A 27,215-nucleotide genomic window follows, 5' to 3' on the forward strand; every position below is an offset into this window, starting at 1 on the left:
ATAACATTAATTGCTTCAAAGTCCCTGTCTAGAGAAGTAGATTTCACCTAGTAGAAAAGTTAGAAGTTAATTTCCATAAAAATAAATACCCCTGAGTTCAGGAGAGGGGCTAGGGGATGAAGAGAGGTTGATTAATGGGTACAAACATACAGTTAGATGAAGAAATAAGACCTAGTGCTTGAAAAATTTGTAGGGTGGCTATAGTTTACATAATATGTTATGTATTTCAAAATAGCTCAAAGAGAATAACTCCAGTGTTGCCAGCATAAAGAAAAGACAAGTATTTATGGTAATGGATGTCTCAATTACATTGACTTAATCTTTCCAAATTATACAGAATGCATTAAATTATCATATGCACCACCAAAATGTGTACATCTATTATGTATCAATAAAAAAGATAAAGAAAAATATAAATCCTCCTGGAACACATGTAGAAAATCTCCCAGGTCTCCAAGTTAGAAATATTAATATATTATTTTATGCAGATGAATATTTTGGTGGAATATATAATTTCTTTGTTCTCCATGGAATATTATCTCATTGTCATAATTTTCTTTAAACCACAGTGTTTCTATGTGGTTTCTATTTCTATAAACCACAGTGTTTATAGGAAATCAAAGCCAAAATCATCAAAGAATACTTGCAGACCTTGATATCAGTAATCAGTTCTTTATAATCTGCTACAGACTTGGGATATTGCTTGCATTTTATTTTGTTGCTCTGCACATTAAATAGTTTTCTCTAAATTACCTTGTCTATGCAGCTCTATATTATTTCAGCATTAAACAGAACTTCTCAAAGTTTGTTTCAGGTTATTTCATGTGGATGTTATCCTGTGCCTCACAGCTGCCTTTTCTCTAACCTGTCTGAAGAGCCAGCACTAATCCATAATGTACTGCACCTGCTATTACATTCCATGAACTCAGAGATTGATATACACAGAGAAGGAAAGCTCATTAACCAGACTAGGTGTATGAAAGTTCAGCAGACAGCACACGGAGAAGTTTATCATTGCAGTTCCATTATACTCTACTGTCAATTTCAAGTACACCACTCTTTCAGGCACATATTTTTTATTCACCTGAATTTGCAAGTGGCCAATAGAACAGGTGAGGTTTAGTGAGTCTAGGCACTGCTCTGAACTTTGGAAAGTGTAATAACTTTCCTGGCTCCTGAACTGCTATTTTAGAGCATTCTAGAATCTGAGCCTATTGAAACATATTTTTCAAGAAAACAGAAAATTCTATTTTTATGTTGCTCTTTGTGTAGCATGAAATTAAAATGAGTAGAAAAAATTAAATCCTGTAGGACATATTAATTTCAAGCTTTTATACTTATTGTGGAAACCATCTGATAAGACTCCAGACTGTTTTGACTATTTTCAGTTGCTGCATATTTTATAGGGTAGTGTCTCAACTTGAATGATGGTGGTCTACCTGGTGTAAGCTGTTTTACCTCATACATGATTAAATTATATTTCTTCCTGTCTGAACAAAGATTATTTGAAAATACAGGAAGGATTTGGCACCAGGGAAATACATGTTAGTATTTGACAAGTGTGGAACAGTGCAGAAAAATATCAATATGTGATGAAGGCATGATAAGAATCTAAGAAAAATAAGAGGGAGTTATCTGAATGTTAAATAGACAGATGTCGAAGTATGCTTTTGAAATCCCATTCAAATGGCCCTCATATCATTTAATTTTCAATTGTTAGGCTTATTTGGGCAAAGTAAGTTGGTATCCAGGGAAATCAAGAAACCTCATTCCTTGCAGTTGGCTGAATCAAAAAATATAATACATAACAGTAACAGGAGTTCATATGTGAATCAAGATGTAAAACTTTATTCCAACTCATATTTTCTGTTTTATGGTAGATTATAAAATAATGACATATTTTGAAATGTGTCAAACTATGAAAACAGGATATATCTCTGAATGCCAGTGAGAGTCAAAATTAAAAAAAAACTGTTGAAAATGCAAAAAGAAAAAATATCAGAGACTTTTGAACACAGAATAGATACAGTTGTATTGTAGAGAGGGCCAACACAAAATAATGTGAATCCTCAAACTGGAAGCTGAAGAAGTAAAGAAACAATACTGGCTTTGTTGTGGCATTTGCCTTTTTGACTGCAGAGCAAAGATGCAGATGTTATAAACCAGAAAAACAAAATGTGAAACTTTTCAAGGTTATTTAATCCAGTCTCCTTCCTTTAGGCAGAGGAATTCCCAAGGCGATAAGAAAGAACTATAGAGTTGTTGATTCTATTTTAAAGTACTCTAGAGGGGGAAATTCCAGGACATTCCTTCATATACTTTTTCCAGCTTTTATTAATCTCATAGGATGCTTACATACATATGAATTCAGTAACTACTAATCAAAATTCAAAATGGTCCTGCAAAATATGGAAATTATATTTCAGTATACAAGTAATGGGAAGGTTTTTTCTTTCTCTGCTTCCCTCAATATATCTACCATTAGATATCTTCCCATTTTATCTCATCCTTTAATTATTAAATATGTTGACAAACCATCATTTCCCCATTTCCTCCGATCTTATAATTATAGATTAGATCCAAATTTATAATGCTTGTAATATTTAAAATTAACTTGATTTTTTTTGTGTGTGTGTGTTTTACAGTGAGAGAGATGTAGCCATGATTTAATTGTATAAGAACATAGAAATCACGTATTCTTAGTACAAGATGAACTATCAGAAGCTCAGTAATAGATTTCACATTTCTACAAAATTTCTGTTTGGACAGCTTCAAAAACAGGGAACTTAATATGTCATGATTGTAGCCCACACAATTTTCTGACAGATTTAATTTATCCTTATATAATATTTATCCTCATATAATGGTGAGATTACATTATTATTTTATTTCAAAATGATTAGGAGCTTTTCATTATTTCCTTTTAAATTTCACCCTGTTAGATTTGCTTTTTTTAATTCTAACATGCTAACCAAAACTAGATATTAATATCATAATCTGGTGTATTTACTTTCACTGTCAGCTTTGTGTCATGCTAGCATGTCCTTATTCATCCACTGATGAACATACTAAAACAACAATACTAAGTACAGAAAACTATCAATCATTTTCAAATCCACAGAGAAAATTACCATCCGAGAGATGTCAGAAATTGTCTATAGCATTTCTATAATATTAAAGTATAGATGATTAATGGAAAAGGAAATCCAGTATAGATTGGCTTTTATGTTTTAGAATTTATCCTAACACTACTGATCACCTCTTCTACTTATAAGTTCCTACAAACATCACTTTTACACACTAAGAGTCAGCTGGGAAAGTAGGTAGAGAAAATGGTAGTCTCTGGATGATTTCATGGATGTTGAATACTTCCCACTAAAAACACATTTCCCCTGGGACTTCGATACCTAGCATAATGTATTCATGGATCTCCCCCTTAAAAGTCAGCTCTGTTAAATAGAAACATTCTTCAGAGTCAGCATATTACTTCATATCAATAATTCTAATCTTCATATTAATTAACTTCTTCCCTTGGCATGGTTTGGGTGAAAGATATGAAAATATTCTTTACTCTGACAAAGAATTAAATGACGATTGGAAGAAAGGAATGGAACAGAGAAGCTGGCTTATTGTTTTCTTTTTCTGGTTACTTCTTTCCTCATGCCATTCCTGCAGGCTCCCTCCTTGCCAGGCTTGTTGGAATCTTAAACTTAAAATAGTAAGTCATCATCAAGTAGCCCGATATTTACTTTCTCAACATTAGTGAGGTAAGTATTAATCATAGCCCATCACCTCTCTATTTATGAGAAGACACTTACACAGAAAAAATCTAAGTGTGAATTATCTTTTCTTTCATTCACTTCCTTCTTTCTGTGTTCCCCATTTTCTTTCACTCACTCCAAGTCTGCCTCCCACATTAAGTTCCTCAGCTGGTATGATGGTTAATCTTATGTGTCAACTTGACTAGACCATGAAATGGCCAGATATTTGGTCAGACCTTATTTTGGGTGTGTCCATGAGGGTGTTTTTGGATGAGAATAACATTTTAATCAGTCCAGTGCACAACCCCTGTATTGGGTAAAGCAGATTGCCCTCTGTAATGCGGGTAGACTTCATTCAAGCTGTTGGAGACTCGAATAAAACAAAAAAGCTAAGTAAAAGGAATTTCCTTCTGCTTGACTGCCTTTACTTTGGGACACTGTTTTTTCTTCTCTGCCTGTGGACTCTAATTGCAATCTTGGCTTTCATTGGGTCTTGAGGCTGCTGGCATTTGGACTGGAACTGTACCATAAGTTTTCCTGGGTCTCCCTAGCTTCTTGACTGCATATCAGATCTTGGGTCTTGACAGCCCTTGTAATTGCATGAGCCACTTATTTATAATCTCTCTGCCTCTCTCTCTAGCTATATCTATCTATCTATCTGTCTGTCTGTCTGTCTATCTGAATGTCTATCTATCTATCTATCTATCTATCATCTATCTATCTATCTATCTATCTATCTATCTAAATCCTATTGGGTCTATTTCTCTGGAGAACCCCGTCTAAGACATCTGATAACTTCTGCCTATGCAAGCCGGGAAGTAAGCTCCATTTGGCCTGGGCTCTACCAGATGCTACCTGTAGTCTGTTTCCCTTGAAATCTGAGCAATATCTACTCAGATTGCTTGAGGCTATGCATAGTCCTTGTTTTGAGCACCATTGTTCCTTAAACACTCATCTTTATGGACTAGTATTTGCTTGATCTATACTTCATATTCCCATATTAGGATGTGCTATCTTATCCATACTATCGACCCTCTTGACCCTCTTGACCGTCTATTCCTGCTGTGTCTATCCTGGTATCTGTCATTTACCTATGTATCATATTTTGAGCTCACCATCAATTTACAGTGACAAAGCAAGTATAGTTTGTGACTGGATAGATGAAGCCTCCTGAAACTCCCCTCTTTCACTATCCTATTCTGCCTAAAATTAAAATACATGTGTGTAGCAATGATAGCTTTTTAAAGTGAGGTTTATAAGACTTAGTATAGTTTGGTTAGTTCACAAGTGGTAAACATGGAAATATTAGAAGCCAAATAGTCTTTTATGTTATTTAAAATCTTGAGATTTATTTTAAGTTTAAATCTCCAAATTACGCTCTATGAGGGGTAGTGGGTTCAAAATATTTAAAAACAGATGCATAATCCATGTCTTTATTGACAAATAGACAAACATTCAAGTAATAAACACCCGTAACAATCACACCTGGGCAAGAGGTCCAGGGGAGGCAATGAATGGTCAGTGTTCTGAAAATTATTGACTTACCCTAAGGAGATGACTAGGGCAGATATGTGTCAGGAATGTAGCCCCAGAATGAAAAGGGTATGATGAAGTGACTCTTACCTCTGCCGAGATTAAATTCTCAGTAAGAGGAGGAATGAAGAGAGAGGTTTCCACTTGCTTCTATTAATATTTACATCTCAATTTTTAAAAATTATTTTAGAATATCCTTGATGTTTTTAAAAAATATATACAAAAGATGTCGATTTTGAAATATGCATAAAATTGAATTATCTCAGATATAGGTTTGGTTGGAATACCTTTGAGGTACATTGAGGATTAATTCAACTAGTTTGTTATTCAGAGGTACAAGCAAGTTCTGAGAAATGAAGTTTCTTGCTAAAGATCATAGAGCATCCACGCTTCTGTTCCAAGTGTGGTGCCATTAAACCCAACAGACCTTTTGTTTTGTTTTGTTTTTAATAGCCATGCAGTTGTAGGGGAAGACAGTTTAATCTGACAAAGCATTTTTGCCCTCACTTTCCTATCTTCCAATCCAATTTAGAAGTTTCTATTTTCATGCAATGTGAGTTTTTATTTTTTTTAAGGAATTGAAAATACTGTATATGAATTATCTAATGTAATTTATTTTAAACACACCTAGAGCTTTACCACAGCCAACTTAGCTTTAGCTTTGTTGAAAGTTTATCTTTTTCTTCAAGTATAAGCCTTTCTTCCATGAAACAAAGTGGGCATAACATAAGTCTCACTGTTTCATATTTTCTGTATACACTGGGACATGATGATGACATGCTTTCCTAAGACCTCAGAAATGGAATCCTTACAGGAGAAGAAGTTAGAAAGCTGAAATAATCACAACATTATATAATGTTGGGATTCCCACACGCTATACCATTGTACATCTATTTATAACAGAAAATAAAATTACAACTATTAAAGATGAAAAGACACACACACAAAAGGGTCAAGTTCTGTAACTTTGATTCCAAAAAAAAAATTAGCAAATATTTAAAAAATAAGCTTCAGGTCATCCAAGTACACAAAGATAATACAAAACTATCTAGTTTCAATTCAGCTTTATATTGTGGTCACTTTTAGAAACTGAAGTAGGTGTGCCTACTGAGATCTCCAGCCAGAAGCAAACTTAACTTATGGGCCTAATAGGCTCCTCTGATAAATTATGATTTTTAATTTTTGGCTGGAGATTCACGTATTAATATGTCATTACTATAATTAAAAATAGAAGCCAAATGAGATATTATATAACATTTAATTATTATATTAAACACATGATTCTTAAAAATATGTGGTTTTCTTGACTATCATAAGAGAAACAAATTATTTAGAGGTGCAGTCTAAATTCTTTGTAGTAGTGCTAGAATTTACCAACTAGTTTTGTGAAGAAGTTGTGAAATAGCTCTAAGAGGGAAATTTATAGCACTAAATGCTCACATTAAGAAAAAAGAAAGATATCAGATAAAAAGTTTAATTTTATATCTCAAGGAACTAGTCAAAAAAGAAAAAAATAAGTCCAAAGTCAGCAGAAAGAAGAAAAAAATAAGGATTGCAGCAAAAATAAATAAAATAGGGATTAGAAAAATAGAAAAGATCAATGAAACTGAGTTGGATTTTTTAAAAGATAAAAAAAATTAGCATGCGTATAGCTAGACTAAGGAAAAAGGAGAGAAGGCTCAAATAAAATGAGAAAGAGGAGATACACAACTAATACCACAGAAATGCAAACAAAGGATAATAACAGACTACTATGAACAATGATATACCTAACAGGTTAACCTAGAAGAAATAGATAAATTCCCAGAAAGATACAATTTACCAAGATTGAGTCATGAAGAAACAGGAAATCTGAACAGACCAATAACGAGTAAAGAGAATGAATTGTAATTAAAGGTCTCTTAGCAAGGAAAAGCTCAGGACTTAATGGTGTCACTGACGTATTTTATAAAAAGAAAATTAGAGAATTAACACCAAATCCTTCTCAAACTCTTGCAAAAAATTTAAGAGGAGAGTACACTTCCAAACTCATTTTATGAGGCTAGCATTACCCTGATATCAAAGCCAGTTAAGAGCCCTATAGGAAAAGAAAATTACAGGGTAATATTTCTGACAAACATAGAGACAAAAATTCTCAATGAAATTCTAACAAGCCAAATTCAATAGCAAATCAAAATGTTAATACACCACAATCAAGTGGGATTTATCCCTAGGATGTAAAAATGGTTCAACATATGCAAATCTATAAGTGTGATAAACCATATTAATAAGATGAATAAATGACAAAAATCATATGATCATCTCAATAGAAGCAGAAAAAGCATGTAACAAAATTCAACATCCATGATAAACAGCTCAACAAATTAGGTATAAACAATTCATCACAACACTAGTGCCATATATTACAAACTCACAGCTAATAATCATCTTTAGTGGTGCAAAGTTGAAAGCTTTTCTTCTAAGATCAGGAGCAAGAGAAGGATGTTCACCCTAACTGCTTCTATTCAATATAATATTAAAAGTTCTAGCCAGAGAAACGGGGCAAGAGAAAGAAAAAAAAGACATCCAAATTGGAAAAGAAAAAAGTTAAATTGTTTCTGTTTGCAGATAACATGATATTTTGTATAGAAAACTCTAAATATTCCTTGAAAAAACTGTTAAACTAATAAATTCAGTAAAGTTGAAGTACACAAAATCAATGTACAAAAATCAGTAGTGTTTCCATACACTGACAAGTTATCTGAAAAAGAAATAAAAAAAAGATCCCATTTACAATAGCATCAAAAAAATACTTAGGAATAAATGTAACCAAGGAAGTTAAATACCTGTATACCAAAAACTATAAAACATTGATGTAAGAAATTGAAGACACTAATAGACAATCATCCCAAGTTCATGGATTGGAAGAATTAATAGTGTTAAAAAATATTCATATTACTCACAATGATCTACCAATTCAATGAAATTTCTATCGAAATATTAATGACTTTTTCACAGAAATATAAAAAACAATTCTAAAATTTCTATGGAATCACAAAAGATCCAGAATAGTCAAAGCAATCTTGAGAAACAAGAAGAAAGCTGGAGATACCGTATTATCTAACATCAAACTATACTACAAAGCTATGGTAATAAAAACAGCAAGGTACTGACATAAAGAGTGACATAAAGACCACTGAAATAAAGCAAACAGTCCAGAAATAAATCTATGCACTTACAGTCAATTGATTTTTGCCAAAGGTTGCAAGAATACAGAATGAGGAAAGAACAGTTTCTTCAATAAACAGGTGTTGGGAAAACTGAATATCCCCATACAGAAAAACAAAATTAGACCTTTATCTCACACCATATTTAAAAATCAACTCAAAATGGATTAAAGGTTTAAATCAAAGACCTGAAACTGGAAAACTACTGGAAGGAAGTATAGGGAAAAAACTTCTTGACATTGGATTGGGAATTGATTTTTTCTTTTCCTTTTTTTTTTTTTTTTTTTTTGTATATAAACCCAAAAGCAAAATAGACAAATGGGGTTGCATTAAGCTAAAAAGCTTTTGCACAGCAACTGACATAAATAACAGAGTGAAAAAGACAACCTATGGAATGAGAGAAAATATTTAAAACCATGTATCTGCAAATGCTTAATATCCAAAATACATATCAGGAACTCAAACAACTCAATAGTAAGAAAAGGAATAACCTCCCTTAAAAATGGGCAAAAGATTTGAAAATATATTTCTCAAAGGAAGACGTACAAATATGCCCAACAGGTATATGAAAAAATCCTAACATCATTCATCATCAGGGAAATACAAATTAAAACCATAATGAAAAATCACCTCACACCTGTTAAAATGACTATTATCAAAAAGATGAAAGATAACAAAGTTGGCGAGGATGTGGAGAAAGGGGAACATTTGAACACTGTTGGTAGAAATATAGATTACTTCATCTATTATGGAAAACACTATAGAGATTCCTTCAAAACTACCATATGATCCAACAATCCCTTTACTGGGTATGTAGCCAAACTAAATGAAATTAGTGTGTTCAAGACATACCTGCATTCTCATGTTCATTGCAGCATTATTCACAATAGCCTAAATATGGAATCAATCTATGTGTCAATTGACACATGAATTAATAAGTAAAATGTAGCATATGTATCTATATATAAAATAAAATATTATTCATCCTTAAAAAAGAAGGAAATCCTGTCATTTGTGACAACATAGACGAACCAGGAGGGCATATGCTAAGTGAATAAGTCAGGCCCAGAAAGACAAATACTTCATGATCTCACTTACATGTGAGACATAAAAAAGTTGAACTCTTGGGAGGCCGAGGCAGGCGGATCACGAGGTCAGGAGATCAAGACCATCCTGGCTAACATGGTTAAACCCCGTCTCTTCTAAAAATACAAAAAATTAGCTGGGCGTGGTGGTGGCAGGCTCCTGTAATCCCAGCTACTGGGGAGGCTAAGGCAGGAGAATGGCGTGAACCCGGGAGGCGGAGCTTGCAGTGAGCTGAGATCGCGCCACTGCACTCTAGCCTGGGCGACAGAGATAGACTGGATTAAGAAAATGTGGCACATATACACCATGGAATACTATGCAGCCATAAAAAATGATGAGTTCATGTCCTTTGTAGGGACATGGGTGAAATTGGAAATCATCATTCTCAGTAAACTGTCGCAAGAACAAAAAACTAAACACCACATATTCTCACTCATAGGTGGGAATTGAACAATGAGAACACATGGACACAGGAAGGGGAACATCACACTTCGAGGACTGTTGCGGGGTGGGGGGAGGGGGGAGGGATAGCATTGGGAGATATACCTAATGCTAGATGACGAGTTGGTGGGTGCAGCACACCAGCATGGCACATGTGTGCATGTGTAACTTACCTGCACGTTGCGCACATGTACCATAGAGCCTAAAGTATAATAATAATAATAATAAATTAAATTAAATTAAATTAAATTAAAAAAAAAAAGAGAGACTGCCTCTCAAAAAAAAAAAAAAAGTTGAACTCATAGATCCAGAGAGTAGGATGCCAGTGGCTGGGGGACAGTTCGTGGAAAGGAAAAAAGTTCCAGTTAGATGGGATGAATAAGTTAATAGTTAATAGTAACATATTGTATACTTAAAAATTGCTAAGAGAATAAATATTTTAAATGTTCTTGTTACAAAAATAATAATGGGATATGATAGTATGTTAATTAGATTGATTTAATTATTTCACAATATTTACATATAACAAAGCATCATGTTGTACTGTAAAAATAAACAATTTTTATTTGTCAATTATACCTTCATAAAGCTGACAGAAAGACCTAACTTGAAAAAAAAACAATGAAAAACATTGCTACTCTTTTACTGCTAGAAATAAACTTTTCACTACCCACATTACGAAGTAAAAACCATGACTTTGTAATCAAATCTACTGAAAAATCAGTCCCCAAAGTCAAATTTTATCTAGAAAAGTATTTTAATATAGATTTAAATGCATGACCAGTAAGATGTGCTGTAAATAAAGAAAATAAATATGATTTAGTTTAAAAGACAGGAAAATAAAACACATTTGAAAACACTAATCTTATTGTAAGATGCATACATAGAATACATACTGGGTTTAGAAGGATTGTGAGAAAAAGTTCACCTCCTCTGATACTTTTATCCAGTTCTTGGGGTCCTCCTGGATATTCTTTGTAGAAAATAGTGTGAGTGAACAACCCACAAGTCTGTCGAGGGAGGACCTGAGTAAAAAAGGGGAAAAACAGCACACGGACGTGATTTAATTAAGAACTTCACCTCTATCTCATAACTTTAGAATCTGCAAATTGTAATTTCCTATTGGATTTTCTTGGTTACTAAGGTCAAAATCTTATTATAATCACAAGTTGATGTGGGTGTAATTCTGTAAATATTAAGGGAGTTTCCGTATCAAAGGCATAAAAAAATAGGTTAAATAATTTTCAGTTGGTTTTATAAATCTAACCCACCACCTGTGTTATGTTAAACGATTAGGGAAAACGCAAAGCCTTCTTAGGGTTAATTTCATCCAAAGATGGAAATTCTCCAAGATTCCATCTTTCATGCCATTACACCATTACTCTCCTCACTTCTGAAATTGAGTCCTGCATTGTAAAGGTATTCAGGTTCTGGGATTCACAACAATTGGTTTTCATAACCCCTTCCACATTAACTTTGTTTTCACTACACTCTTAATTTGCATTTTATGACATACTAGTCAAATTATTTAGTGATTACTTCTGGTATATTTTGTGGTTACTTCTTTTGTAAGTCTGAATGTTTAATAAAGAAAGCAAATAAGTAATTTTATTCCAAAATCATATTTTGAATAACAAACTACTGGTAATTTAATGGACAAATGCATCTAATTGCCTAGAGTTGTTTTTTTTTTAAATTATTTACTTAATTATCATAAGGGTTAATATTAAACTTAAGGTAAATAAATGCATATAATATTGGTTAAAAAGAATGCTTTTATTTCATAATATGTTGAATGGTCATTCAAGGCAAGGAATTAATGCCGTACAAGATCCAGTGATGTTTTGCGTACAGAAGGTAAAGGAAAGGTGAAGGGAAACCTGGGTATTTTCACTATGATTTGAAATTATGTGAGTAATTCTATTTATACCGTCTGGATTTCTATGGCCATCAATGCCACTATTTGCATTATCAATAGCTTCTCTTAAATCTGAAGCTTCTTCAGACCTTCTGGTACCAATTTGCAATAAAACAAAGCTTCATAACTAATAAATATTGTGTATCACCTGTGGTTAGATATGTGTATGTGTATTTGCTTTACTCACAGAGAGTGAATAGATAGAAAAATAAATCATAGATAGATAGATAGATAGATAAATAGATGATAGATCTATTTTAACAGCAATATGAATAATGAATTAGGAAGGTGTTAATATTTAAATGAGTGAGAACAGTTTGTAAACCAATGCTCTGATCTTGGCAACTAATTATAAAAACATCATCTAAGTCACTAGAAGTAGGGATACTTGTTTTAAAATAGGCTATTTTATCTCAAAATAAGTAATATAATGTTTTCTTTCCCAATGAATGATTGTAAATTGCCATCTAAAATCCAATTGGTTTTATTCTCGTTTATAGGATTCCTACATCCTATTGTTTTTCAATTACTATATCTGAAAAGAATAAACATATACCTCCCTTTTTTGGAATATGTAAGGAAAAGACAAAAAGAGCAGTATTCTTAGACACTTTTGAGTGCCTGAAAGCCAAAATAAACTGAGTGAATAAATTTAACTCTCAGATGCTATTTGTTACATTCTGTCTGTTGACAGAATAACAACTTGAGAGGTGTTTTCTTGATCCATGGAGCCTTACTCTGCCTGTAAAACTCTCAGTAAAACCACCCAACCAAATAGATAATGAGAAATTTCCTAGGAAAAGTACAGAATCCGCAGGCAAAATTTCAATACTGAAACTACAGTGGATAATCTATACATAACTCATTCCTGTTAGTTTCAGCTTGTTTTAGATTTGCCAAAGCCACTCCACAGCTTAGGAGCAAGCCTATCACCAAAGATGGGTTAATGCATAACCAGTCACCATTGAGATATGTTAGGCATTTCTGATAATCATGTAAAAGAGGTTCGAGGTTACATCCTTAGAGGAAATGGTCCTCTGTCTTCATTCCACATGTAGATATTAACATCCTTTAATATACATGGCTCTCTGTGCTCACCATGATGCTATTGTGAATGAAGCCCTTTCTGTACCGGGCAGGTTTCAGATGTGGATATTCTTCAGTGCTGGTGACTTGAATACCCCAGACCTTCTTCCAAGCTGCATACAGCTGAATGTGAACTGGGTAGACCCCTGAGTGATGTGGGGCCACAGCATAGCCCATGTTGATTGGTATTCCATGTTCCTAAAAGAAAGCCAGAACAACATCATGATGGGACATGGCCAATTAATTCAGTGAAAATCATTTCCACCAACATCTATTTAGAATACATTGAACTCTATGCTAAATATGAGAATTAAAAATCCAGCAAGGTAGAGGTTTTATCTTTGAGCAGCTCATAATCTTATAGAACTCCGATGGCATAACAGTTATAGTCATTACTTTGGGCATGTGGTGTGAGGGTGAGATTAATTTAAATTTTTGAATATGTAAAGTTTTGGGGGAAGATAAGAAGTGAAATTAGCCCTTCCTTGGATAAATGTGGGGGGCGGGGAAAGGTGTCATTTGAGGAAGCGCTCAAATATGAAGGATGAAAGGGCATAGAATGCGTGTGTACGTGTGTGTGTGGTGTGTGTGGGGGGGGGCGGGTATTGAAGAAAATCAGAAAGGTAAGTATGAATGATGAAGTGATGAGCTTTTACATTTAAACTGAAAGATTTTGAATTAATTTGATTTCAACAAGGTAGATAAGGAAGCCCTCTGAGCCTGGAGGGCCAAGATCTGCTCTGAGTTTTAAGAAGAAGAACCTAGTGACAACATGTTAAGATAAACTTTAAGGGGAAGAAAATGAATAAAGCCTGTGCATTAGGAAATTTTTCTATGGTGCCAATTAGGTGAACATAGGTAACTAAATTAAATTATTTGTGGTCAGATTCAAAGGCAGGGGATTAATACCATACAAGATCCAGTGATGTTTTAGATACCCAGGATAAATGAAAGGTAAAGGTTAAGAATTTCTCCTTGGTTTTCAACCTTAACAGCTCAATTTATTTTTATGAAACTTACACTTTACTATGAGATTCTTGGGTAAACTATCAACTCTAAAAGAAAACAAGTATAAATTTAAACAAGAATATAAAAAATTGTCAATGAATGGGATTATATTGCTAGGTACATAAAATAGATCTGCAGTTTTCTAATTTCTGCTTCTTTATATCCCTCCCTTTAAATGCTTATCTGTGATAAAATATTCCTTGTAGGATTGAATCTCATCAATTGAGGTTATAAATGACAATGCACAGTCATATATGAAAGCTGATTGAACCAATAAACAGAACACAAAAGTGTTGACTTGACAATTGCCATTTATATTTTCTATTACATAGTACACAGCATAGGAAAAGAATTCAGTCTGGTATAATAAGCAAGTAGTGAATGGATCACGTATCTACAACGCCTTAGTCATACGCTACACTCAGATCAGAAGATGAACCCTAAATTTTTCACAAGTCTCCATCATTCTTCCTTTCATGTAATGATCCTCATTGTATAGCCAAAGTCACCTCTCTTTCTCTGAGACTATGGGTGTTTCCTAACATCTGTTACAGTAAATGACTATGTAGAAGACTGAATTATGAAATCAATGCTGTAAAATGAGCTAGAGTCTTTTGCTAGACACTGGGGAAAATTTCATTTCTTGATCTGTGCGGAAGAAAAATACTTCTTCCTAGCACTTGTGTTTCCAATACAAGGCAAAGCTGGAAAAGTCCAGTAATAAAAGTACTTGGAAACTACCAGAGAGGACAGGAAACAGTTGTTACCCTGATATCACTAGGGGACATGTACTGGGACAGCCTTAGTTCTCTCAGGTTTGTTCCATGCTCCCCAATGAGTGGTCACAAAGTGTTTTGAGGATAAGTAATCCTCCAGCATCCAAGACGTTGCAAGCTTGTGGATGCATTGGGTGTGAGACAGAGATGTACTTCATGAGAAAAATGTAGAGACAATCGTGTCCAGACTCCTCTGTCTGGTAAATAGAATTTGTATGAATGTGCCTAGAGAGGTGGTCCTGATTCACAGGAAAAGGGAATCAACCTGTTATCCTCCTTTTTACTCTCTCAAGTGATTCATACTGAGGTTTTATAAGACTTGTCCCACAATGTGAAAAGTGACAAAATCAACAGTGTACAAATCCTAATAGTCTTAACTAATCACTTTGTTAGTCCTCATTCTCTACAACTGTATAAATTTTACTCTAAATTTGGGGCCTAGAAGGTTAGATAAAGTATGTGAGTGTCCTAGATACAAAGCAATGAAAAATAAAATCAGCAAAAAGTATTGAGATATCAAACAACTATATCTCCTCAGGAAAAAAAAAAGAGACATTTCACTTTTGACAGGTAGTAAAATGAATTGTAGAACTTTCATTAAAAAAAAGGTAAAAAGGAATTGATTTGGTGAGTAGGCAGGAAGGGCAGTAAAAAAATTTTACTATATTTATTGATTTCTGGGGGCCCAGTGTTATATTGTTCATAAGGTCATCTTATCATACTGTCAACTGGAGCTCAATTAAAATAGTAAATCACACTACATAATTATGAGTTTATGCTTTTTCAATCTAAATGACAACACAAAGTGAGAAGTAATTCCCTAGCAACTCTTTTGCTATTATCATGCGGCTTACTGACCGTGAAGCTTCTATTCTTTACTGTCCAGGGCTTAAAACCTACTTCACAGAGACTTGGCCAACTAGAAAATCAACCAAGCATCATATTCCCACAAGATCACAAAAATCACAAAATTTGAAAAGCCTTCCAATGTAAATATAGGAAGTACTTGAGACTCTGTAAATATAGACATATAAATGACAGAAAACAAATAAATTCAAATATGGCTTTAATTATTTATTAGAACAATGTCTCTTATAGGATCTATGGAGTCTATACTACAATAAGACATGATACCACAAATATTTAGAGGGGTTTGACTTGATCTAATGTTTCCAGTCCATTAAATCCCAGTTGGTTGTGAAATAAGGTATTGCAGTAATTTACAGACTATATGAAAAAGATCACCATTTTTCAAAAATTAGAATAAAATAAAATGTATTTAGCACTAAAGCTCTAACAGCAACTGAAATAACGTCGTTTAATTTTCCCTTGATAATTCCTACTGATCATATCTTCTTTTAATTGCTTAGTTGAAATGGGATAGTTCCCTTGGGTTGGCTCATTTACTCAGCCCACAGCTCTCAATCCCTAACAGGATGGGGAGCGTGTAGGTGAGTGAGCAGGTGCAGGGGCCAGCATGAGTGCTTCTGGGCACTGGCAGGAGTAGTTGCAGTGCGCTCCTTTAGCTTTGCCGTCCATGGACGGCCTGTTTAACAGCTCAGTGGAAGGTCAGGTGACAGCCTTTTGCACCCGCCCTCTTGGTACCCAAGTTCTTGTCCAGTGTTGAGGAAGAATCAGGTCGTATGAAGGAATTGAAAGGTGGTGAATGTGGGGCGGGTTTATTGAGTTTGTCCATGGTCGAACACTTCTCCAAAGTCCTGCTGTCAAGCTGGCCCTCTGAAGTCAAGCTGCTACTCTCTGGCATCCAACTGCTTTTTCTCTTCTCTCCTCTGCTGCTCTGCTCTGCTGCTCAGCTGCTCTCCTGTTCTGCTGCCCCTCTGCCAGTGGTGGAGCCTGGGGTTTTTATGGGTACAGGATTGGGTGTGGGGCAGGCCAAAAAGCAACATTCAAGTGGGAAAACAAGAATGCATGTTCTCACTTTGGGCCGCAGTCCCAGGCTTGAGGGTGTGGCCCTTGTTGGGAACCTCCCTCTTCTACCTAGTATTTTCCTGCCTCATGTCTGTATCAATATTTATGAAGTATTTTTACATTTATGTGTAATATGATTCTCATAATCATTCTGTGAGGAGGACTGGATGCTTCTCTAAAATGTAGAAACAGAGGCTCAGAGAAGGCATGTAACTTGCTTATATTGACAAGTGTCTGAGCTATACTTCTACCCAAGTTGTCTAGATTCATCATCTTTGCTTTGGCTTTTTCACTAAGTTGCTTCTACTGTGACCCCTCCCCTCCCCAAAGTATGAATGAAGACACTTGACTTACAAAAGGGATTTGATTTTAATATGCATGTTTCTGAACTGGATCTCTTGTTCACTTTTTTTTTTTCTTGGAGAGGTTATAAAACAAAGTCTACATTTCTCAAACTCCTCTGCAGCTATCATTTTTTATGAAAATGAGTTTCAGCCTATTAGAAGTACTCAAGACCAATTTCAGAAGGCAGTAGGAAGGCAAATCCTAAATTTTGGCAGCTCCTGGCTCCTGTTGCTGGCAATAAGGTCTTGCAAATAAGCAGATTTTTTCTACCAGTGTTTGGTGCCCACTTGCAGGGCAGCGGCAGAGAACTTTTGTTTTTAATGGAGCTCCTGTGGCAGCCTCAGAAATGGCAGCTCCCCCAGGGAACCAGTTCTATATGGTTCTGAGAGTCCTTGCAGGAGTACAGCGTAGAATCTGCTCCATGAGTCCTTCCAAAGATTTTGGAAGCACTGAAATCATTAAATAAAGTCTTCTTGTTTAAAATAACTTAAAGTGGCTTATGTTTCTAGCTTGGAAACCTGACTGCTAGAGCTGATCTTTGCCCATTTATAATAAGTATAAAAAGACTTAAGAGCTTCTGGTGAGATGTCTAGTGGTTTAAATTCTAAGAAAACAGAGGAAAAAATTGGTAAAACACTGCTCAATACTTATCCAATAAAGCTGATTAACATAGTAAATATCTATTTTTCTAGCTGGATACTATCATGTAATGTATGTGACTGTTAAATGTCATGCATTGAGTAGCCAGTGAATACTGTATAGAAAATAAATAGGAGACTACAGTCATTTAAATGAAAAAATACCAAATGCACATCAAAACAATTAAGTTAAACTACATTTGAAATAATTGTTTTTCAGTTCGTGACTTATGTCAAGCACTTTGCTAAGTACTGGGGATACACTGGGTATAAGATAGGGCTTCTACCTTCATGAAGTTTGAAACCTGGAGACAATTGTGGAAATCAGATAGAAGTGTCTTAATTTTTGGTGAATTTTAACCTAAGATTATTCAATTTTTTTAAAAATATATTATTAATTTTAACTTCTAGGCATTTTCCTAGCAGAAAAGAACGATATCCTTGACACGAATATCTATAGAGGCTGAAATTTTCATCCTACTAACATTTCCTTAATAGATATTGAAATTAAAATAAGAAATTTATATCTAGGGGACTACAATTTTAATCTTCCTCAGGCTATTGTTAGTAATTGGGTAAATGCAATTCAATATAATAAATTGTGTCTAGGAAGCTTTTGATAAGAATGGAATATGGATAATTACTGCTTGTGTTACAGTGATATTTCTAGTGATGTGGCTGCACAAGCAAGTTTTTGACCCACTGACTTTATGTTGGTAAATGTTTCCCACACCCAAAATAATCAAATGGAACTTAGTATTGATGCTTCCAAGAATGATATTTCTAATGGATTTTAAATAACAGTTAATAAGTGTAAACTTCAGAATCAAAAGTATTCCAAACAAGGTCATAATCTCATCAAATACAGAAAGGAATAAAGTACTCCTGATCAATGGTTATTATGAAAAAAATAAGTATCTTGAATTCTTGAATCAGTTTGTTTATATCAGTTTGTTTTGTTTTCAGATGAGTAGAATTTATATATATACATAATTTATATGTACTGATATATAACATTTACATATATAATATAATTTAAATTATATTATCTAATATATGTACACGATAAGGATAAGCTTAAAAAGATAACATTATTAGATCCCATGTATTTCCCATAAAATTCACATAAAAAGTTTGAGTGTTTAATAATAAGCTTAAATCTTAAAAACAGGACAAATAGGTATTCATTCATATACCTAAACATACATTGACATATACAAATAATTTTTAAATAGTATATTTACACTACAATTCATATCTGCACTTTTACCATCAGAATGTTATTTTAAAAGTAATAACTTAATTATGTAATTCACCAGCATTAACTCATCCAATGATTCCTTGTTGTGTTCAGGTTAAAGTACAAACTACCAAACTTTGCCCTCCAAATATCAGTAATGATTTCCTCTTGGGTACACTCTCTGATTCTTTTCTCCCACCCTAGACTGAGATTGGTTAGGTACATTTGGGCCCTTAGAGTCTTATGAATATCTCTACATTAAAACTTTCTTTATTACATTTGAGTATCTCTGCCAATAGAACCTAATCTCTTCGTGTAGAGAGATTATTTCGTTTTTCACATAATTATATATAATATTTTAAGTACATAATAAAATATTTGTTATTCCAAACAGTATACTAGAGCTTGGAATCTGGAGGCTGGTTGGCTGGATTTGAATTTTGGCTTTGCCACGTATTAGTTGTATGACCTTGAGAGATTTATTTTTCTGTGCCTCAGATTTCTCGTCTATAAAATTAGGTTAATAATATTAGGGGACTAAATAGTTGGGGGGAATACATGAGTTAATAATTCCTCTGCTTGAAATAGTGGCTATGAATCCATAAACTCTATTTAAGTGTTAATTTGTTGAGAAAAGGTACATAGATCACTTTGGAAAAACATCAACTTTGGGAAATGCAAGCAGAAGGACCACAAGCTTTAGTCAAGTATAATGACTAAGGATTGAAGCAGAGAGGAGATTTAGACCAACAGCCAAATACTTTCCTAGGTCCCACAGAGATGGAGCAGAGCTAAAATCTGGAATAAGAGTGGCCTGTCCATTACCACTGCCACCTCTTTCCACCCTGCTCTATAATTTAGGGGCCAGAGTGTGTGAACTGTTTCAAGGGGTTCTCTTGCTTTCTTGCTTCCAGTTGAGTCTGGCAAATGGAGAATCCTGGTAGGAGATCAGAGAGAAGAAAGAGTGAAGCAGGGATATTTATTCTATTAGCTCTTCTTATGCAATGCCATCTAAAGTTGTCAGACTCCTCTAATCAAAGGTTAAAACAACTGTCAAAGTGTCCCCAACCCCACATAACATATAACTCTCTCCATCTCAACTCCGGTGATCTTTTTTCGCCTCTGCCCCTTCAAACTTTGGGATTTCACAGCTCACCATCTGCACTGTGTTTAGTCCTAGGATAATACTCTATACCCTACTTATTCCTTTGTAAATAGTCTTCTTATTAAATCCTCTGCAATTGTCATTATCACCTCTAATCTTCTGGCACCTGATGTGCTGCAAATAGTTACTATGAAATCTGTCTTAGATCCTAGGAACACAGATTAACACTATGGTGAAACCATACAATGTAGGTAACCTTACAAAAGGGGACAGATTTTCTTGAAAGAACACTGCTCCAATGGACTGATTTTGATTACCAAAGCACCTTGGTGCCAGCATGCATTGCAGTGCTCCTTTGTGAAGATAACCACATCTTTAAGAAAAATGGGCAAACATATCCGAAAGCTTCACATGCGGAGATAGAAGAAACAATAGGTGAGCACAAACAGCACCCTGGTGCTGCATTTTTGGTCAGGCACTGACAGCTGCTTTTCAGGATACGTGCCACACCACAGAGAGCCAGAGAATAAAAGAGGACAGCTGGGCGTGGTGGCCCACGCCTGTAATCCCTGAACTTTGGGAGGCCGAGGCGGGCGGATCATGTGAGGTTGGGAGTTCGAGACCAGCCTAACCAACATGGAGAAACCCTGTCTCTACTAAAAATACAAAATTAGCTGGCCGTGGTGGCACGTGCCTGTAATCCCAGCTACTTGGTAGGCTGAAGCAGGAGAATCACTTGAACCTGGGAGGCAGGGTTGTGGTGAGCCGAGATTGTGCCATTGCTCTCTAGCCTGGACAACTAGAATGAAACTCTGTCTCAGAAAAAAAAAAAAAAAAAAAAAAAAAGACAAATGGAGGTGTAGGGGATTTGGCTCATAAACATACAGGAGTCATTGCCAGGATTTTACACAAATCGCTGGGCAGAAACTTGAAAAGTGGATGAAGGTATCAATATAAAGAGGGAGAAAAATGATAAAAATATTTTTTATATTTTTATCAATATAAAAAATAGAGAAAAAATGGTATTTTCTCTATTTTTATGACCCTATGTTTGCACTCCAGGAAATATGGCTTGTAAAACCAGCCCACAATATATTGGAGATAATATATCCCCAGTGCTTAGCAGAGTGCTTGGTACATTGTTGGTATTTGATAAATAATTTTAAAGGAAATAAAAATATTATTAAAGAAACGCATCATAGGTGTTTAATAAATTAGTGTGAAGAGAAAACAATAAAACAATGACTGCATAAAGTAATGCACTTGTACTAAAGAGATAATGCACTAAGCAGTACCTTGTTGAACTTAAAGTACTGATTTCTCCTCCTAAATGCACAACTTCTAGGGAGTGACACTGGCGCTAAAGAAATAGATCTCATTATCTATTTCTCCTTTTAATAAGGACTTGGATTCATATTGTCAACTTTGAAAATGATCCTAGAATCATTGATTTTCCACTGTGTTTAGGGGACTGAAATTGTCTTCTTCTGTTTTCATAAGTGATAAAAGTAATGACTATGTGACCCTGGAAATTGGCTGGGTCAGTCTTGACACTTTTTGGACTGAAGCCTAGCAAATGGTGACAAATCTCTGGAGGGCTCTGTGTTACAAATGGGTTTTTCTTTTGAAGAAAGAAATAGCATAGTTAAATGGCAGTACCTCTACAGTCTTGAACTTTCCGATCCTAAGTAGAGCTATTTTGGGCAATTGAGACACATCCTTTTAATATTCTTGACCCTGCTGAAGGTCTACTTTGCTGCTTAAAGGGAACTAATGGAAAAACCAGCAAGTTTTCATTCACATTGTATAAAATGTGCCATTTCTGTTGATTTGGCATTTGCTTTGCTAAATTTTGGTTCCGAAGTCTTACTTTATTGACAATCAACATGTCCAACACATGGTTTATTAATTCATTTTATTCATGGTAAGGATACAGCAGTGAAGAAAACAGAAAAAAAAATGCCTGCCTTCAGGGAGCTTACATTTTAGCAGGGTGAGTCCAAGGTCATACAAAGGAAGTAAGTAAATTGCGTAATATATTAGAAGGTGATTAAAAATACGGAAAAAAATAAAGCAGAAATATAGAGTGGAATCAAGGGGTACGGGTTGCAAAATTAAATAGATCACTCAGCCATGGTTTAATGGAGAAGGTAGTATTTTGAGTTAAGGTAAAAAATTGTGATGGATCGAGCTATACAGACTATTTGAGAAAGATTATTCCAGGCAGAGGAGACAGCACAGGTGAAGCCTGGTCATTTCTGAAGAATAGCAAGGATTCTATTGTTTTTGCAGCAGAGTTAACAAAGGGGGAGATTAGCAAGAGATGATGTCAAGAGGCAGAGTTGCTGCAAATAGCTTTGAAAATTTTTCACTGAACAACTCCAGGGGGCACCATTCACATTTACCATGCTTTTCCAGAGGCTGTGCAATGCGGCAACACTGAAGAGAAGGAATGGGTGCAGATCTTTTAGGTTTTTACATAAAAACATTGTTATAATGATTACACTTTTTTCTGTAGATATTTTCACATGCTTAAAATTAACATCGTGGCTACTATTTTATTTTTATTTTGTTACCATTGTATTGAAGTGGAAGTTGTAATAACAGGAGTACGTGAAAGGTTTTTTTTTTGTTGGTCGATTTTTTTTTCATTGAAATAAGAAACAAGATTATCAGCTGAGAGTAGGGATGAGATAATTTGTACGGTAGTTTGAAGAGAGAGGAAAAGGTATAGAAGAGTAGGATTATGAATAAAATAAAGACTTGTAATGTCTGGGCAGCATAGAAGGTCCCCTTGGGGTCTATGGCCAGGTATTAAAGTGAGAACAATTATACACTGGTCCAAGACAAATTTAGTTTCAGTAGTATAGGCATAAACTTGGTGTCAATTTGGATTTAACCAGGGTTGAGGCTTTATAGGGAAGTATGTTAAAAAGAAAGGTGTAAAGAAATTCAGAGCATATACAAGGGAATGAATGCTTATTATGATTGGCTCTTGAAAGAGGTTGAATAAGGAGGAAAGCAAGTGCCCAAGAAGAGTGAGGGACAACAAAGATGTGGTAGCATGATATCCTGAGAAATGCAGAACTGCATTTTAGCACTACTCCCTTAATTGCAGGACTGTGTTACATAGAGAGATGTTTTTATATTTAATTTAGAAGCAAGACAAAAGTTACAGGTATTAAGTATTAAGTTTCTAATAGTGCCTTTAACCTGGACTAAATGATAACATTCAAAATTCTTCAAGGTGTTAAGTCAGGTGGAAATAAGAATGGTATTATCCAGCCCATTATTACATCATTTCTATAGTACTGTAGGCAGAAATGTGGAAAAAGAAGGTACTTAAAATAATTTGCTTAATACAAATCATACAATTTTCACAATATGATTTTCTATAATTTTGTCTTAAGTAACTACTACATGTAAATATCTTGGCATATTTCTCTTCATTCTTAGTACCTCAAATATTTATATGCAGCACACAAATAAAATATTAGGCTTTAAAAAATCTTCGATCTGATTGCATATTTTCATGGAGTAAAGCATTGATTTCAATGGGATAGCTGGGGATGCCTGTGTATGTGAAGACAAGTGGAAGAGGGCTAACTGTCCTTTTCGAGGCTGTCTACCATTTGCTTCATTTTCTGATTATGAACATATTTCCAAACTTTTTGGATCCTTCTACAATTATATATAGCAGCTGATGGGTTAGAATCACTAATTCAAAGACATCACTTTGCAGAAAGAGTAGATTAGCATAAACTACTACTTTCTCTTAGCAATGGATTTTTTAAAATATTATTTTTTATTCAAGCTGAGATTTCCCTTAGGAGGCATTTTCCCAACTTAATGTCAGCTTAACACATTTATGGAAAAATGTTCTAAACATTTGGTATATGCATGAGCCATCCCTCTGAATGTCACTTCCCTCCCCTACCCCCCAAATACAAAGTGTTATTAAATTTTGTCCTTTTATGACATCCTGTGCCTTCTCTTACTTGAAATAATGATTGTTTGCAATTTTGTGGAACTTTTACTACCAGGCAAAGCAGGTTAAATTTCATCAGACCAAAAGTAGGTTCCTATTAATAAATGGTACCTATACACTCAAAGAATTGCATGAATGATTTCATTTACTTGAGTAACTGGCCATATAGATTATTAAATAATTATATTTTTCTGTAGACATGTTCACACATTTCAAACTAAAATCATACGAATTATTATATTTTCATTTTGTTATCCTGTTGAAGTGATGTCATATTTGGAAATAAGGTCATCAATACAGTTCTCATCCCCAAACAAGTTTACCGTAAACACCCCTATTCTCCTGTGTTATTAACCAGCTTTTATTCTCTCCAGTGTAAACATATTTGGAAACAATTTCTTATATTTGAATATTGCTCAAGTTACTGCAGAAAAGACTGCAGAGAACTAAAGTGTCAACTACTTAAAAAAATCATGGAATGCTGAAGATGTTCAGCTACTATAGATAAAGTATAAAGGACACCATCATACTAAAATAATTTTTCAAACTCAAAAATGCAAAAGAGAAAAGAAAAGAGGCAGAGAAAGAGTTGTTTTAACTAATAGTTTGGAGGGATTATCCAATTTAAATAGTCATATTTAGTAGAGCAGTTAAATAATAATAATAAAACAAAAGAGGGAAGTAATAATGCTTTAAAAAATCATTGAAAACTGGCTCTTAATTATTTCACAGTCATTTAATAATTAGAAACAAGGGTGATCGCTGAAACAGTGATACTAAATTTTGTGAGAGCTAATTATGCTATTATTGACCACTTCAAGAATCCAGTCACAAAACTGTTATCTAATAATTGATTAATAACTCTCACTATCAATATTTTTTAGAAAGTATTAAAATATTATATTTTAGGATATTATTCTATATAAATATTCCTTTGAGAGTCTGCAAATCCTAGACAACAGGAACAACTTGAATATAAGCAAATCTCAAAATAATTTAAGAGAAAAACTCTAAGGGAAAGCATTAGAGCATGATGTCGGATAGGGAATGGGTCCAGCCTTTGTACCAAAAGAGGAACAACCCCAAAAACAATAAACTGAAAAACATAGGAGTTTTATTTTTATTTTTTTCTCTTGCGTAATGGGGAACCTGTAGAGTAGTGGTTGCTAGTATTGGTTCAGCAGTTTAAGATTGCCAAAAGTGAGGCCTCAGATTCTCTTGGCATTTGCTCCATAGTTTTATGATGAACACTTTAATTCCAGCCAATGGGACCATACAGCAGGTTAGAGAAAGAAGCAAAAGCTAAGGGCAGAAGGGCAGAGCCCCAGCAATATCTAGCCTCCTTTTCTGGAGCTTTCCTGGAAGCCCCATACTATAAGTTGTGCTTTCATCTGATTGGCCAGAACAATGTTTAATGCCTGCTACCTAAAATAAAAGCTGAGAAATTTATTCTTTTAACTGGACAGGTTGGCTCCACAAGCAAACTTTGGCTTTATTGAGTAAGCAAGAAAGTAAACATTGGTATTGAGTATTCATTTAGAAGTGATGACCAAGGATTTAAGACATCTGTAGCCTGAAACGAGAAAGTAAAAATAAGGATGTAAATTCCCTGTTACTAAGCAGTCTACTTCCTATGTACAAAGTACATGTAAGAATACTGATTTAGAAGATTATAGGAGAGCAATAAATTATGATATTAATTAGGAACACGGGGAGGGGAGATGAGAAACTGGAAAATTGTTATTTCAAATGTAGAGCTCTAAGCAAAGGTCATTTATACAGTTGGATTTGGGGTTCCTGAAGCTCTAACACCTAGGATAAAAAGTTCCTCCATATTCTGGACCACATGAGCTACTTGATTCCATCTTCTCCTAATTCCCAACACAAAGCTTCCTCTGGAGCCAAATAAATTTATTATTTCTTTCTTCAACATTTTATCCACCATTCCAAGGTTCATTAAGGCAGGAATATTGGAAATAAAATTTTATTGTCCATAAATTTCATATTTCTAAGGGTATAGTAGGTCACCAGTAGTAACTGATGAAAAATGTGTATTAGCTAAGAATTCATGAACTACTGTTAATCATTATGATTCCAATTTTATATGCTATCTTCAGATCCATGTGTAAGTTAAGGTTTGGTAAAATGTTGCCAGCAACATACTGCCTCTGTCACATATATCCTTTCTTTATTTGGTGCTTACAACACTTTAAAAATGTAAAACTTACTCTTAGCACACCAACCACACACTAACAGACTGCGGGAAAAATCCCACAGGCAGTAGTTCCCAGCCCACAGACAGGTTGTTGCTAAACCTATGTGGATTTTACTGGAAGAGTACATTAATTGGGCACAGTCTTGTGCTCTTTCTGCTACTGCTCCCTCTGTTTAGGGGTTCTCCTCCTGCTTTCTGCCTCATGCCCACCTACTCATTTTTCACTAATGTTATCAACTCAGTTGTTCATTTTTTTTCTTACCCTTATAACAAACAAGTGTCTCTTTTGTGGCTGCACCATGTTCTGTACATTTCTCTCAAAAACCTAAACTGTCACTTTATTACTCTTCATGCATTCTCCCCTCTCCCATCAACTAAGTAAGTAAAATCTCAGCATCTCGATCATATTTGCATCCCTGGTGTCAAGTAAGGTGCTCAGCAGATGATAATGCATATTCATCGTCTGTTGAGGAAAGGAACAAAGGAAGTGAGGAAAGAAAAGAAGGGGATAAGGAGGCAATAAGGTTGAAAGGAAGAAACAAGCAAAAAATAAAGGACTGACAAATGAAAGGAGGGAGGTAGTTTTCACACTGAAAGTGTGAATTTTTGGACATAATTGGAAAACAATAATTTCAAAGATTCACGTGTTCACATGCACATGAATGAACACTTTAATTAATTTTTTCACTTTTTAAAATACAACTTCTATCATCCATGTTCTTTTTTCTTGGAATGTTTGTTAAGATATTAGCTTTTTCATTATTAAATACCTGTGACCGCTTTCAGTATGGAGTTATGGATAGACGGAGAATTGCAAAGCAAATTAGAATATCTTGTTTCTGTTTCCAACTTGAATATTACATAACCTTGAAAAAGTTATTTGGCTATTTCATGCATTATCAACCTCTTATTTCAAAAGGAATGATAGCTTGCTTCTTGA

General features: G+C 34.6%; 1 protein-coding gene across 5 annotated transcripts in view; it reads right to left on the reverse strand.

The window, feature by feature from the left end:
• The window catches only part of NDST4 (N-deacetylase and N-sulfotransferase 4), a 289,322-nt gene that overhangs the window by 96,045 nt on the left and 166,062 nt on the right, over positions 1-27,215 (reverse strand). For all 5 annotated transcript variants that reach the window (XM_054554391.2, XM_024246116.3, XM_054554392.2 and 2 more), the window contains 2 exons: positions 13,044-13,229; positions 10,924-11,052 (listed from right to left, as the gene is read on the reverse strand). In XM_054554391.2, coding sequence (XP_054410366.1) covers positions 10,924-11,052; positions 13,044-13,229 — 315 coding nt within the window. The remainder of the gene's footprint in view (positions 1-10,923; positions 11,053-13,043; positions 13,230-27,215) is intronic.

This window comes from Pongo abelii, chromosome 3, assembly GCF_028885655.2.
Source record: "Pongo abelii isolate AG06213 chromosome 3, NHGRI_mPonAbe1-v2.0_pri, whole genome shotgun sequence".
In the NCBI taxonomy this organism is placed as follows: domain Eukaryota; kingdom Metazoa; phylum Chordata; class Mammalia; order Primates; family Hominidae; genus Pongo; species Pongo abelii.